The 16,182-nt window shown below is 41.9% G+C and overlaps 1 protein-coding gene across 2 annotated transcripts in view; it reads left to right on the top strand.

The window, feature by feature from the left end:
* Positions 1-1,827: 1,827 nt before the first annotated feature.
* Positions 1,828-16,182, top strand: part of LOC115932675 (uncharacterized) — a 60,167-nt gene continuing 45,812 nt past the window's right edge. For both annotated transcript variants that reach the window (XM_063697145.1, XM_055360607.2), the window contains exons 1-3: positions 1,828-2,124; positions 6,315-6,469; positions 6,975-7,014. In XM_063697145.1, coding sequence (XP_063553215.1) covers positions 6,976-7,014 — 39 coding nt within the window. In that variant the 5' untranslated portion in view covers positions 1,828-2,124; positions 6,315-6,469; position 6,975. The remainder of the gene's footprint in view (positions 2,125-6,314; positions 6,470-6,974; positions 7,015-16,182) is intronic.

Genomic DNA, 16,182 nt, shown 5'->3' with positions numbered 1-16,182 from the left:
TTTGCAAACTATGCATCAGCCAAGGGGTTAAGACACAAAATATATAAAGAACTCAAACTACTCAAATGCAAAAATACAAATAATCTGATTTTTAAAAAATCTACCCAAAACCTTTGTCTCCCACCTTTACTTCCCCACCTTCTTTTCCCAACCGCCTTTGGCCCCCTCCCTACTCACTACCCTTTTTCTTTCTCCATCTAGCCCAAAACTTTTTCCCCACCATTTTTTCCCCGCCGTCATTTCGCAAACCCTTCTCTACTCTCCCGCTCACCACCCTTTCCCCAACTGTCTACCTACACACTTTCCCCACTGATTTTTCCCACTTTCTTTTCCCCTTCTCTCTGGCCACCTTCTTTTTCCCCGTCCCACTCTCATCACCCTCTTTCGCTCCTTCATCTAAGCAAAAACATTTCTCCCTGTCTTTTCCCAAAGCCTTCTCCCCACTCTTGCTGCTCACCACCCTTTTACCCCTTCATCTACCCAAAACTGTTCTCCTCACCGTCTTTCCCTCCGCTCCTCCTTGCCACCCTCTTTCCCCTCTCCAATCTACCCAAAAACATTTCCCCACCGTCTTTTCGCAAAGCCTTCTCCCCACTCCTGCTCACCTCCCTCTTTTCCCCCTCCATCTACCCCCCAAAATTTTCCCCACCGTATTTTCGTAAAGCCTTCTCCCCGGCTCCTGCTCACCTCGCTCTTTTCCCCCTCCATCTATCCCCCCAAATTTTCCCCACCGTCGTTTCACAGAGTCATCCCCTGTTCCCACTCTTTCTCTTCTTTGACCTGTCCTGCTTGCCACTCTCTTTTTTGCCCTCCATCTACTCCAAACTATCTTCCCTTTTTTCCCAACCCTCTTTCCCCGCTCCATCTACCCACTTTTTACCCACCGTCTTTTCTTTCTCCACCTTCTTTCTTTTCTGGCCGCTATCTTTTTGCAAAACCTTGTCTTCCTCCTGCTAGCTACCCTCTTTTTCCTTCCCCCACTTGTTACCCTCTTTTCTCCCGTCTAACCAAAACCTTTCTCCCCATTTTTTTTCACAAAACCTTCTCTCCCTACTGCTCACCCCCGCTTTCCCCCCTTTATCACCCTCTCTTTCCTCCTCCCACTTGCCACCCTCTTTTCCCCCTCCATCTACCCATAAACTTTTTAACTGCCGTCTTTCTGCAAAACCTTCCCTCCCTCCCGCTCCCCACCCTGTTTTTCCCCCTCCATCTACCCCAAATTTTTTTTCCCACCATCTTTTTCCTACCGTCTTTTTGCAACGCCTTCTCCTGCTCGCTATCCTCTTTTCCCTTTGGCACTAACCACCCACTTTACTCCTAACCACCCTCTTTAACCCCCTCCATCTATCCCAAAACTATTTTCCTTCTCCTATCACTCCAGCCGCGCTGCCGTCTCCGTTGCCGCCACCAACAACTGCAGCCAGGCGAGCCACGCTGTCGTGGCCCCACCATCCAGTGCACAGCCGCTGATAACCCATTCCTGGTTCTCTAAGCCGGGCAGTAAGCGGCTCTACATGAAGACACGCGAACTTGCAAGCGCCTGACTTCCCTTCAGCAGCATTCATATACCGAGGTTATATATACAGGAGGATTCCTGGACTGCACGTTCTGATTGGATGAGAAGGAACCTCCAGGGTTACTCGGATTGGACTTTATTATCATGTTCTGATTGGATAAGAGCAAGCCTTAAGACAACCAATCACAGCATGAAAATAAAGTCCAATCAGAGTAGACCTAAAGGTTTTTCTCTCATCCAATCAGAACATGTAGTCCAGGAACTGCGTGGGCCTTAACCTCGGCATATAAAGCATGCTGAGGCGGCGCCAACTCATTTCAGGCTCTTCGGTGTCAGTGCTCGGTGTCTGCCTTAGAGAACTACGAGAAGGGGCTGCTAGCAGCCGCATCACGGGGCGCTGACTTGCTGCGGTTGGTGGTGGCGACGGAACGGTAGGAGGGCGGCCGGCAGCGGGAGCTTCTCCTGTCGGGCAGGAGGACGAGTAGAAGGGAGAGGCACCACCACATGCTGGAGGCTGGAGCTTGTGCCGCCGCAGCTCGCCTCACTGCAGTTGGAGGTGATGTCGGACACTACAGCTTGGCCAGAGTGGTAGAAATATTATTGCATAGGTGAGTTATCCGGGGCTGCGCTGCCTGTCTCTGGGGGCAGGGGTTGGGTGTCCTATTGTGGCTCACTGCACGAGGCTGCCCTGCCTGTGGTAGGGGGCTGGTTGGGGGGCACTCTCCAGGGTTGCATTGCTGGTGGTGGGGCGGGTTGGCTGCCTACCAGGGCGCTACATTGCCCGCGGTGTTGGGGGTGTTTGGGGGAGGCAAGTTGTGTGCGCTAACGTGTACTGTCGGTGGCGGTGGATGGGTTAGGGGCACTATTTTCTGCTGCACTGGCTGCGGCAGGGGGTGGGTGGGGTGGTTATGCGGAGCTCCAATGCTGGTAGTGGGGGGTGGTTTAGGGGCGTTGTTGGGTGTTGCACTGCCCTTGGGGCGTGCTATCAGGAGCTGCGCTGACCTTGGCGGGGCGCGTGTGAGGGACGGGTTTGGGGCACTATCTAGTGCAACAACACCCATGGCTGGGTCAGGTCGGTGGGCACTATGCAGTGCTACACTGCCTGGGTGGGGGTGGTTTGGGGGAGTAGTGGGGTTACACTGCCTGCAAACTGGCATGGGGTGTGTTGGGTGTGCTATCCAGGAGATACACCTCCAGCAGCAGGGGGCAGGTTAGGGGTGCTGTCGGGGGTACACTGTTAGCAGCGTTGGTGGGCTGCAGGGGTGGCAGTGACAAGTGACAGCAGTGGTCTCCTTCTGGTGACCATTCCCCTCTTCCCAACTCCAGACTCTAGTGGATAACCTCCTCCTGTTCGTGCACTCTCGAACATGGCAGGGCCCCCACACCAACAGCGGTTCCCCGGCCCATGCCCCCATGCTCTGTGTTGCAGAGACCACCTGGGACTACTGGGCAGGGAGTAGTGGGCATCACGGGGGACAGTGGGGACAGGGCACTGAGGGTGGAGGTGTCAGGAATGGGAACCAGCACTTGGGTGGGGATGGCTGGCTGGGTCTGAGTTTCTCCTACTCCTGCTCTGTCAGCCCCGGTGGGCCCAGCAATTTGTGGCCAGCTGCACTTGGCTGGGGGTGGTTTCAGTGAAGGCACTTACACTCACCCCAAGTCCCAGTTTCTGGCCAGCTTTTGCCAGAAGGAGAGGCTGGACTTTGGCGGGTGGGTGTGAGTGCCTTCACTGAAACTGGTCCCTGCCACCCAGTGGCCAGTGTGACAAGGTGAGACACTAAGGCTACCACTCCCTGCATCCCATTCTAGGCTATTCTGGCTTTGCCTGCCTAGCTGCTCCAAGCCAGGCTGGAGGAGGAGGAGGAGGAGGAGTCACCTGTGGTACACTGGAGCCTGCATATGTAGTGGCTCTGCAGTTTACCTCATGCTATTGTTGACAGTGTTGGAGACTGCAGCTCGACCAGAGTGCTAGGAGGATGCCCACGGGGGCAAGGTGGTAGGAACCTTGTAGGGCGGACTGCTGTATCGAAGGTGACAGTGGTTGTATTGGCATCGGTGCTAGTCGTGGTAGCAGCAGCAAGTCTGGGGGCCGGGAAGGGAGAGTAGGAGTGCTGCAGGGCCCAGCCAACCTGGGGTGGGGAGGAACCTGTGGGTGCTGTACTGTGGGCCTCAGTAACAGTGGTGGAGGCACACCTAGGGAAAGTAGGAGTCCTCCCACTTCTTCAGCAATCTCTGGAGGGTGCCCTCCTCCTGCTGGTGACTGAGCCAGGCATGAGTGGCAGCATTGTCTCATTCTTAACAAAATCAGGGGGTTGACTATTTGTGTAACTTTTTTGCTTCTTTTTTGTCGTGATAGTCTTGGACTTTTTCAAATTTCATGAATTGGGGGGGGATAAAAGGTATCATAATAGGCTTTCTAATTCCCATGCCTGTTCTTTTCTCTTTCTTCCAGTTTGTGTTTTCTTCTTTTCATCATCTCGTTCATTTTTTTTTTTGCTGCCGCCTTTATTTCATGTTTCTATTCTTGTTTCTTCTCCTCTTTTTGTTTTCTTTATGCCCAGACAACAAACCAAAACTGAGTTAAAAAGAAACTACTTTCACTGTGTTGTATTTTTAAAACAACAGGTCCCTTACTATGTTTTAGAGATAAGGAAAAAAATCGGTCGTGTAGTTACTTGAATAGCTATGCTTTCATGATTGTGTTAACCCACTTATGCCTGGTGTTCCATTATTGGAATCCTAAGCATGAGAGAGTTACTTATACCCTACTACTCAGGGTCATTGACAAGGTCTGATTTTTCACTCATGCAAAAATTCAAAAAATTGCAGCCTCTGGCATAAATGGGTTAATGTGTTTTAAGTAGTTATTCAAGGAATCAAAAAATGAAGCATCACATAGAATATTGGTAGCAAACAGCCATTTCATCTGTTCCACGTATTTGTCTGGAGCTATGCAAGAGTCACGGGGGTAATATGTTCTAATTTATGAGATTATTAAGTGAACTGTATTGCCTTCATTTTATTTCTCTGCCATCATTTTCTTGCCCAGGCTGGAATGCAATCGGGCGAGCTCGGCTCACTGCAACCTCCACCTCCCAGGTTCAAGAGATTCTCCTGCCTCAGCCTCCTGAGTAGCTGGGATTACAGACATGTGCCATGATGCCCAGCTAATTTTGTACTTTTAGTAGGGAGGGGGTTTCTCCATGTTGGTCAGGCTGGCCTTGAACTACCGACCTCAGGTGATCCACCCGCCTCAGCCTCCCAAAGTGCTGGGATTACAGGTGTGAGCCACTGCGCCCAGCTCTCTGCCACCATTTTCTACAGTGTTGTCATCTGCATGAGCAAACCTGGTTCATCACCACCTCTTTACAAGAGAAAAAGGAAGTGGGGAGAATCTGTGTGTAATTTTTTTCTTTTTGAAAACGAAGTCTCGCTCTTGTAGCCCAGACTGGAGTATGATGGCACGAACTTGGCTCACTGCGACCCCCCACCTCCCGGGTTCAAGCAGTTCTCCTGCCTTGGCCTCCTGAGTAGCTGGGATTACAGGCGCCTGCCACCAAGCCCAGTTAATTTTTGTATTTTCAGTAGAGATGGAGTTTCACCGTGTTGGCCAGGCTGGTCTAGAACACCTGATCTCATGTGATCCACCTGCCTCAGCCTCCCAAAGTGCTGGGGTTACAGGTGTGAGCCACGGCGTCCGGCCGTATATAATGTTTTAAGGCAAAGAATCACAAACAAAACAAGGCTTTAATAACTTTTGCTTCAAAGAACCTGCGGTGTTGAGCCCTCTTTTATTCTTAGTATTACTACCTTTGATGTGAACTCTTTTTATTATTATTATTATTATGTTTTTGGTGATGAGTCCTCTAGTTTATGCATTTTCTTGACTGCTATAAGACTATATTGTATCATTTTTCAGAAATGTGTAAGGCCTATAATTTGGACACTTTTTAGTTATTTTTAAGATTATGAGCATGTAAGATACTGTTGATATATGGAAGAATATGTGTAAATACCACTACATAGCTTGTATTGAAGAGATACCTAAATTTTTGTTCAGAGTTGATTGGGTGCATTTCCGTAGGTGTGTTTCTCAATACATTGTGTCCACGTTTTAAGGCATATAGAAATTTGAATACTGTTGAACCTTATAGAGTCCTTTGTTTATAGATTTAATATTTTTAAAGACTAAAGACATCATAGCCCCCTTTAAGATTGAGTAATATTAATAAAATTTGAGATATACAGGGTTAGAATCCAACAGATTCAGAGGTGCCTCTGCCACCCAGGCTAGAGGGCAGTGGTGCAATCACGGCTCACTACAGCCTCAATCTCCTGAGCTCAAGTGATCCTCCCACCGCAGCCTCCCAGGTGGCTGGGACTACAAGCATGCGCCACCATGCTCAGCTAATTTTTTGTACTTCTTAGAGAGTTTTGCCATGTTGTGCAGGCTGATCTCAAACTCCTGGGGTCAAGTGACTCGCCCACCTTGGCCTTCCAAAGTGCTGAGATGGCAGATGTGAGCCACAGTGTCAGGGTGTGCTCTTGGCTCTTGTTTATTAAAAGTCTGTTGCCGGGCACGGTGGCTCACGCCTGTAAATCGCAGCACTTTGGGAGGCCGAGGCGAGTGATCACGAGGTCAGGAGATCAAGACCATCCTGGCTAACACGGTGAAACCCCGTCTCTACTAGGTGTAGTATAGATTGAAGTCAGGTAATGTAATGCCTCCAGATTTGTTCTTTCTGCTTAGTCTTGGTTTGGCTATGTGGGCTCTTTTTTGGTTCTATATGAATTTTAGGATTACCAGGAGACACCAGGTGCAGCAGCAGCTTCGGGATAACTTGAGGATGCATCCTGGGGAAGAGACACCTCCTGTCCATGGCGCTGACTACTGAGGACAGCTTCGGTGTGGCTTTTCTGCGGCCGGCTTCTTTGAGGCCTTTTTCTTTCATGGTGAGTACAGAAGCTTTCATTTTCTGGAGTGTTCTGTGTATTTCTGCTAGATTCTCACTCCTTTTCTTTTTTCTGTCTTGCTATCTTACCATTAGTTTTACAGTAGTACTCACTCCCTGAGGGCTTTTGAGGTTGGAAAGCATAGGAGGCTTTAGGGCTGTTTCTGAGGGAAACTCCTTGAGAAGATGGAGAGAGAAGAAGGCTCTGGCTGTGGGAGGAAGAGGAAGCCCAGTGCAGGTGGGGTGTTGGGGCCAGGCCCCAGTTTGCATGTTGGAAGAAGTGAGCTCAAACTCCATAAAGGAGTAGTTACCTGCCTTCCATCATCATGGAGGTACGAAAACTTGTCTTCTTGTTGGAAGCAAGTAAAACTCCAAAAAAAGGGAGACATACAGCAAAATAAACTTCAGATCTTGACCAAATTTTTGGAGATTAGGGATGTCTTTTTTTATGGAGTTAGAGCTCACTTCTTCCAGCAGGCAAATCCATTTTTTTTTTCTGCTTCTAGGATGGTAGAGAGCAGTCTACAGCCTGAGACCCATCACAAGGTAAGAAACTGGGTTTGGATTCTGTCTTGCAAATTCCTTTTAAAGAATAAAGTCGACGTTTAACAACCAGCTGGTGTTAATTTCCGCTTACACTTAGAGTACTCAGAAATCATATAATTTGTGTGACCATTGTTAATTTAGCAGAATTTTGTTCTAGCTGAAATATGGTAGTAAGATTAAAAGAGTTTTGTTTAAAGGAGCACAATTGTGTAAAAATCAGCTTTAAAGGTAACATCCAAGATTGTGTGTGTGTGTGTACGTATGCATGTTTCTATTTTGAAAGGCCTTCATGTTTTTGTTTTTTTTGTTTTACTCTCCTAAGACCTTGTCTTTTTTTCTTTCTTTTTTTTTTCTACTCAGTTGACTGAGTTCTGTGTTCACTTGATTTTTTTTTTTTGACTAAAATCGTTATTGCAACAGAGGCTACACTTGGTTTTTTAAGGAAGAATGTAGTTTAATTATGTGTAATTTGGCTTAAAGAAAAATATTAGTGTCTCCCTCTAGCACCACCAGACTTTTTTTTTCCTGTAGTTTGTGATGTAAGTTTTGGTATTTGATTTTCAACTGAGTTGTTTCCTTTAATGTTCAAATGTAAGGCTCTTTAGCTGACAGCTGTCTCGGGTTGTGAATCAGGTTATCAAGAATCTGAAAGTCTAAGATAGGGAAATAAAGGGGGATCTTTAAAGCTGTAAAACGTACGGTAACAGCTCAATGGGTTCACCTTGCGCACTGTCTAGACAGAACCAATTTATCAAGATAGAGGAATTGCAGTGGAGAAAGAAATTCACGCAGAGCCGGCTGTGTGGCAAACCAAAGTTTATTACTCAAATCAGTCTCCCTGAGCGTTCGGGGATCGAGGATTTTTGTTTGTTTTGTTTTTGTTTGTTTGTTTTTTGAGATGGAGCCTCACTGTGTCACCCAGGCTGGAGTGCAGTGGTGAAATCTCTGCTCATGGCAACATCTACCTCCCGGGTTCATGCCATTCTCCTGCCTCAGCCTCCTGAGTAGCTGGGATTACAGGCACCCACCACCATGTTTGGCTAATTTTTTGTATTTTTAGTAGAGATGAGGTTTCATCATGTTGGCCAGGATGGTATTGAATTCCTGGCCTCGTGATCTGCCTGCCTCAGCCTCACAAAGTGCTGGGAATTACAGGCATGAGCCACCGCATGTGGCCAGGGATCAGAGTTTTTAAAGATATTTGGTGGGTAGGGGCTTGGAAAGTAAGGAGTGCTGATTGGTCAGGTTGGAGATGGAATCATAGGGGGTTGAAGTTAGGTTTTTTTGCTGTCTTCCATTTATGGGAGTGATGGCGCATCTGGTTGGGCCAGATTATTGGCCTGGGCAGGGTCTGCAACATGTATCGAGCACTGATGTTAGGCCTTACAGTAGTGATGTCACCCGCAGGAGCAGTTTGGGGAGGTTCAGAATTTTGAAGCCAGAGACTGTGTGACCCCTAAACTGTAATTTTTAATATGTTAGTCCTGCAAAGGCAGACTGCTCCCCAGGCAAGAAGGGTTTTTTTTTTTGTTTTTTTGTTTTTTGGGAAAGGGCTGTTATCAATTTGCTTTCAGAGTCAAACAGTGAACTAAATTCCTTCCCAAAGTTAGTTCAGCTTATGCCCAGGAATGAAGAAGGACAGCTTAAGGGTTAGAAGCAAGATAGGGTCGGTTAGGTCTTTCACTGTCATAATTTCCTCAGTTATAATGCTGCAAAGGCGGTTTCAGTACTTCATCGGCATGCCTAATAGATTTTTATATGTATTTGTGTGTTGTGTACAGAATGTTCCACTACTAAAAATATTTAAAAGACCTCTAATTAATTGGCTTAAAGAAAAATAAAAGTGCTTAAGTTTGATACTAAGAAAGACTAGTCAAATGCTTTTTCAAGTTTATGTAACTAAAGTAAAATCTTTAATAAACTAGCTTTAAAATTATTTGTAAAGTAATATTAGAAATGTAAGAATTGACAGCATACATTTTCTTTTACATTTAGTAATCAAGTAATTTTATACATATTCCTGCCAAATACTATAAGGTGTTGAAATTTGGCATTGGGTCTTCAAAACCATAAACCCAGCCCAAAACAGAATGATCTTCACTTGAGTAATTTTTAATAAGTAAGACATTGATAGGGCTTAATGAAAATCGCTGCATGGTGAATGTAGTAAGATGACTAGCACTTCTAATCCTGTGGCTTTTGGCAGTCTAGTCCACAGACAGTAAGGAAAGGACTGTTAACTGCCTTTGTTTCAAAGCTATTTTTTATGTGTATAACTTCACATATTAAATATACAAAAGATCTTGCAGGACATCTACAAAGTGTCTGATGGTGGCGGTTGTCAGAGAAGGTAGAGAAAAACAGTTATTTACATTTTGTATGTAATAATTAATATCTATATAAATGATGTTTGAAAAAATGTCAACATTTATTAACTTGGTAATTGATAGTCTTTGATTTGTTAATTTTTTTCTCTACCCTCTTCTAAATTAAAAAAAAATTAGCAAAACTGTGATGCTTTTTCTGTGACCAAAGAAAGTTAAGTTTAAGCATGATAAAATTGTCATACTATTGGATGTAAATTTGGACCCTATATAAATGTTTTAAACACTTGTAGTTAAAATTGTAACATAATTTTTTGATAATAACAAGAAATGCCCCCCGAGGCCCATTAAAAGCCAGAGCTATCAATGGCTACCGTCTAACCCCAGAATCTCTGAATTGTGGACACAGATATATATTCCTGTAAGAAAAATTTCAATGATTGGTTTTAGGTATAAATATGTCTTTAAGAGAAAGGAGTCCTGAAAGCAGAACCTTGCCTTGTTTTGCTATTTATTTCCTACTAAATCCGGATGTGTTAACAAGGAAAATGGGAGGGGAACATATTTGCAGTATAAAATAAGTGATGCTTAATATAAAATGATCTTGCAATTTATTATATAAAGCACAACACATTTGACAGCAAAAGGAAGTGCTTAGAAGCAAGAAGTCAGAAAGGAGGCATAGGTGAAAAACCTAGTTATAAGTTTTATTTTTTTACTTATAACATTTTCTAAATAAAGCTGCTCAATGATATTAAAAAAGAAGAATAATTTGTTTTTATCAAAGACAGGCATGCCAGGAATTTTTTCAATTAAAACAATATAAATTATTGTTATATAAGTACTTATGGTTAATTTATTTTAGAAATTATTGACAATAGGAGTTAGAGTCACCGCAGAAAGGATAATCTAACCGTCTATATTCCATAATACTTACCTTGTTGATTTACACTCTTACTGTTGGTAAAATTGGCACTTAACTGGAACAGGAGAGCTTTTATTTGTGCTTGATTGTTGAACCATTATTTATGTATGGGGGACCCAATTTTAAGAATTCGAAGCCAATTAAATTAACACTACACACACACATGCCCACACACACGCATATATTTATATACACACAGGCATTTATATATATATGTATATACACCTACATACATGTATACATAAATACACACATACACACACACACAATTTTACACTTTAAGCATATGGGAAAATTAAATGTGAAATAGGGGTTAGAATCAGGGAGGCAGGGCATCACAGGTTTAGGTTATAAATCTGATGGTATTTTTATATTTGGATTCTGAATTTTCTTTGAGCTCCCTAGCAACAAAATGTAAAAAAATACAAGGAAGCCATGATCAGGTTTGTGTAGCCCTGAAGAAAAACAATATGCATATACATATATGTATATATGTATGTGCTTGTAAAGATACAAGTATGCATTTTTTTTCTTCAGGGCTACATTTCGCTTTGTATTATTTTGCTGTAATAAATCATAGCTATGAATATAACTGTATGTTGAGTTCTGTGAGTCCTTCTAGAGAACACTGAACCTGTGGATGATCTTGGGGATTTCCAACATACTGTACTGTATAGTTAACATTCTGAATGTTCTTTTCTGTTCTTACGCTCTCAATTTTAATTCATTTTTATTTTATTTTATTTTATATTTTTAAGATGGGGTCTCACTCTGTCACTCAGGCTGGAGTGCAGTGGCACAATCTTGGCTCTCTGAAATCTCCACCTCCTGGATTCAAGCGATTCTCCTGCCTCAGCTTCCTGAGTAGTTGTGGTTATAGGCACCCGCCACCATGCCTGGCTAATTTTTGTATTTTTAGTAGAGACGAAATTTCACTATGCTGGCCAGGCTGGTCTCAAACTCCTGACTTCAGGTGATCCACCCACCTGGGCCTCCCAAAGTGCTGAGATTACAGGTGTGAGCCACCACACCCGGCCTGCTGTCTTTATTTTAAAAATAGCCTTCTTTAAATTTTTAAGTATTTTTTAGATATTAATAATTTACTGTTTTTTGAAGTTTTCTTCTCATTCCTTATCTTTTTTCTCAAAATTAATTGTGTTGTTTTTCTTTCATATTAATAAGGTTTCCTTATACCTGGTGATTCTGAGCTGTTTTAACTTTAAATATCTAATACGTTTTGTTTGTTTGTTTTTTTGAGAGTCTCAATCTCTTGCCCAAGCTAGGATGCAGTGACACATCTCAGCTCACTGCAAACTCCACCTCCTGGGTTCATGAGATTCCTGTGCCTCAGCCTCCCAAGTAGCTGAGATTACAGGCATGTGCCACCATGCCTGGCTAAATTTTGTATTTTTAGTAGAGATGAGATTTCACCATGTTGGCCAGGCTGGTCTCAAACTCCTGTCCTCAAGTGATCCGCCTGTCTCAGCCTCTCAAACTGCTGGGATTACATCATGAGTCATCGCTCCTGGCCAACTTGTAGATCTTAAATATTTTACACGCACGCACACACAGTAACTGTGAAGACGGATGTGTCGATTGTAGTAATCATTTCAGAATGTATACATATATTAAATCATCATGTACACATTAAATTATATAAATTTTGTCAATTATACCTCCAGCTGGAAAAAAAATGTAAATCTACTCCTAAATGTGAGACAATTGGAAGTTCATGTCCATGGGCTAGGGTAAGTTGGTGGAGAGCTAACTTCATTGTTGGAGGCTTTCTAAATGTATGTCTTTCGTTTGCACATACATGTATTTCTTTTTCTTGAACATGTAGTTTGTTCAGGAAAATATTGCGTGGTTGGTTGCCTGGAAAGATACATGTCTGATTGTCAGACTTGGAAGCCAGATAAAGGAAAGAGCCTGCTGGTTTATGGTATAGAGATTTTCACTCGTTAAGGAAGTAGGATTATTGTAGAAATAGTATTTGACAATTCAAGTTTGTAAAACACAGGTGAAGGTAATCGTTGATGGGTCCCCTCCTCTGAGATGACCAAACTATCTGTAGACTGGTTGGTAGACTCACAGAGACCACTTGTTCTTGGACAACAGTTAGAAGGATACTGCCCTAGGCAATGAAAAGGTGGTTGTTGAAGGCAGCAAGAGGCGCTGTAACATACCAGTTCATTTTTCTTGCCTTAGCAAGCACTTACTGATTGCCTTTTAAAACTCCCAACCATAGGGGATAAAACAATTAGAAGAAAGATACCTTCCCTGCTCCCATGGAATTTACATTCTAGTACAACAGTGGATATTAAACAATATATTATCTGGTCATGTAATTACAGTTGTTATAAGAACCATATAGGAGAGGCTTACTGCTGTGGGGTTCAGGATGGTGTCTATGGAAGTATGAATAAGGAAAGTGGTGGGAGAATAAAAGGAGAGTGGCAGAGACTTAGACTGAGAGACTAATTGGGATAATGAGAACTGTGGGATTCAATGAGGTGTATAATGTGTTTAGTGCCTGGTACTTGTGCTCAGTAAGTGCTAATTAGTAATTGCTTATAGCAATACTGTTATCTTGGGTGATCAAATAGAAGATCCCTAGCAAGTAATTTATAAAGAAACAAATTTTGTGTCAACTCTATAATAAAACAATATATCCTTAGAATCATTTATCACTTAAAAATCCCTTATTTTATAGAAATTTTTGTGTTTCAAAAGTATAGCTAGGGCAGTCCCTCTTCAGGGCGGATACTTGAAGGAGATGAAATTGCCTCATAAAGGTGTCTGCACTCCCATGTTCTTTGCAGTGTTATTCAGAAGGTAGCCAAGATATGGAAACAACCTAAATGTCCGTTGATGGCAAATCAATAAAGGAAATGTGTGTGTTTATACAACAGAATAGTATTCAGCCTTTAAAAAGAAGGATATTCTGTCATTTGCCACAATATGGATGGACCTGGAGGACATTATGCTAAGTGAAATAGATCACACACACACACACACACACACAAATATTATATGATCTCACTTATATGTGGAACATTTTTAAAAAGTTAAATATACAGAGATGGAGAATAAAACACTGGTTACCTTGGGCAGGAGGAGGAAGGAAATGGGATTATATAGATAACAAAGTGACAGATAATGTAGAATGAAAAAGTCTGGAGAGCTTATGTATAACAGGAAGACTATAGTTCATAAAATTGCATTAGGGATTTTTATTAAGTTATTTAGCTGCTCATCACACACACACACACACACACACACACACAGTAACTGTGGTAGATATGTTGCTTCACTATAGTAACCATTTTACTATCTATATACATCCCATGATACCATTTTGTAAATCTCATATACACAGTGAAATTTTTTCTTAAGGTATTGTTGGGGCAGAGATCAGGCTTAACTTTGTGGTTGTATCTGTAGCACCCAGCATAGTGCCAGACACATAGAAGGTGTTCAATCTTTTTTTTAAGTATCTGAAATATTTACCAGAAATTCTAGTCTCTTAGCTGAGAGACATCTAGGAAGGATACGTTATTTTAGATATTAATAAAAGAAGTATTCTTCCTTTTTTTCTTACTACAGTGTTGGTATTGGTGCTGTTTGTTTAGGAATATTATTGATGGCCCTTTAGTTAGAATTTAAATATTATCCTTTCTGTAGCCAGCAGGGATCTGTTGGGATGAAGTCTTACTTTTCTTTTCTTGGGGGAAATTGGTGCTTTCTAACTTTCCAGCACTTAGACTCACAGTGTATTAGTTATCTATTGCTGCAAAACACATTACTTCAAAACTTTGCAGTTTAAAACAACAGACATTTATTATCCTACAATTTGTATGGGTCAGGAAGATAGGAGGGGCTCAGCTGGGTGCCTCTGGTGCAGGGTCTCCTGGGGTTGCAGTCAAGCGGTTGGGTTGGCTGGGACTGTATCATCATCTGAAAGCTTTACTGGGGCAGGGGATGATGTGCTTCCAAGTTCACTTCCCTGATTGTCGGGAGAAGGACTTGCTTCTGTGTTGTATGGGTGTCTTCCTGGTTTATATTTGTTACCTGGTGTCTAGAGCTGATGTACTGGGCGCTTTCCCCTAGCATGGTTATTTTGTTTCTTCTCTCATTTAGATAAAAACTTATGTGAATTTTAGTGTAAACCCCACCCCCATTATGGTCTAAGGGGCCTTTTAGAAAATGAGTAGAATGTACACAAGCAAAATTTTTAGCCTGTGATCTTTTGAAGTATTTTCTGAGTGAAAGGAGAGACAAATTAACCGTTGTTCACTGAGTGCTTTGCTTAATGTTGTGCCTTCTTTTGCTAAATCCTCTTGTTTGCTGAAATCTTATATCTTAAGTTGCTGATAGTTTGTTAATAGAGATCATCATTAAAAGGTGATTATATTTCTTCATGCAGCTTAGCTTTACATTTTTTCCATTATATCCCAAGATCTATAATATAGCATGAAATGTTTTAAAAAGGGTGTTTTCCCAATCGTGTAAAAGTAATGTATCTAATTGGAAAGAGAAACTCATAAAAGTAAAAAGTTTTAAAAATCATCTTATTCTTACCTCTCAAATACAATGACCTCATAGTTATAATTTTGCTCAAGGTTTTTTCCTCCTCATTCTAGGCATAATTATTTTCTTACATGTGTTCCAATATTACTTTTTTGTGAAAAATGTAGTTACAAATGTGGTCTAATTTTATTTTACACTTTAAAAATTGTTAACGAGATGGTCATATTTTTATATATTTACTGATCACTTATCTTTGAATTGTCCCTTATTTCTTGAACAGTTTTTCCAATAAATATTGTCAGTAGTAGGCAAGACAACCTTATCTGTTATGTAAACTTTTTGGTAGCTGATTGTATGTCCATTCTTTTACCTCCTGTTTGTTTCTTTATTAGCAGTGTCTTTTTGTTACAGAATTCATTCATTTTCTTGTAGGCAAATATCAGTGTTGTTATCGGTGCTGTGTGTTTGTCTTGCTTAGGAAAATCTTTCTCACTCCAGTAATATTCTTTAGTATTTTTCCTAATAGCTTTATGGCTTTGTTTTTTTCTTAATCTCTCTGTCTCTTGCGCGCATGCACACACACACACACACATGCTCTTTGAGACGGGTCTCATTCTATCACCCAGGCTGGAGTGTTGCGGCGCAATTATGGCTCACTTGCATCCTCAACCTCCCGCGCTCAGGAGATTCCCCCACCTCAGCCTACCAAGTAGCTGGGATTACAGGTGCATGCCACCACCTCCAGCTAATTTTTAAAATTTTTTTTTGTAGAAACACAGTCTCACTTTGTTCCCCAGGTTGGTCTGAAACTCCTGGGCTCAAGTGATCTGCCTGCCTCAGCCTTCCCAAAGTGCTGGTTTTATAGGGATGAGCCACCACATCTGGCAACACCCATATATTTTAAAATTTGGTATGAATTAGTCTTTTCTTTTTGATGTGGCATCATTGTATTGACTAATCCATTGATTTGAAATACCACCTTTATTATGTTAAATTTCTGTGTAAATATGAAGATCTTTTCTGTGACTGCAATTAATTTATGCTTATAATGCACAGGTTGTGTTACAAGAGCTTAACAGTATATTTCAATGCTTGGTCATGTCTCGTTCTTGTTTTTCAAAAATTTCTTTGGTATTCTCACAAGTTTATTCTTCCAAATTAGCTTCAGAATCAGCTTACCATTTTAAATAAGCATCCCCCTTCTAAATCTATTATAATACTTCATGACTTTCTCCTCTATTCTTACTAACTTAATTTAAGCTACCATTCTCTGTTGACTAAGACTGTTTTCTAACATACAGCAACAGGAGGGTTCTTTTTAAAACATAAATCAGATTATGTCATTCCTTTGCTTACATTCCTTCAGTGCCTTCTTCCCCTGTCTTTTGG

This window comes from Gorilla gorilla, chromosome 14, assembly GCF_029281585.2.
Source record: "Gorilla gorilla gorilla isolate KB3781 chromosome 14, NHGRI_mGorGor1-v2.1_pri, whole genome shotgun sequence".
Classification (NCBI taxonomy): Eukaryota; Metazoa; Chordata; class Mammalia; order Primates; family Hominidae; genus Gorilla; species Gorilla gorilla.
Note: the sequence above shows the minus strand (reverse complement) of the source record. Positions and strands in the feature narration are given on the sequence as shown.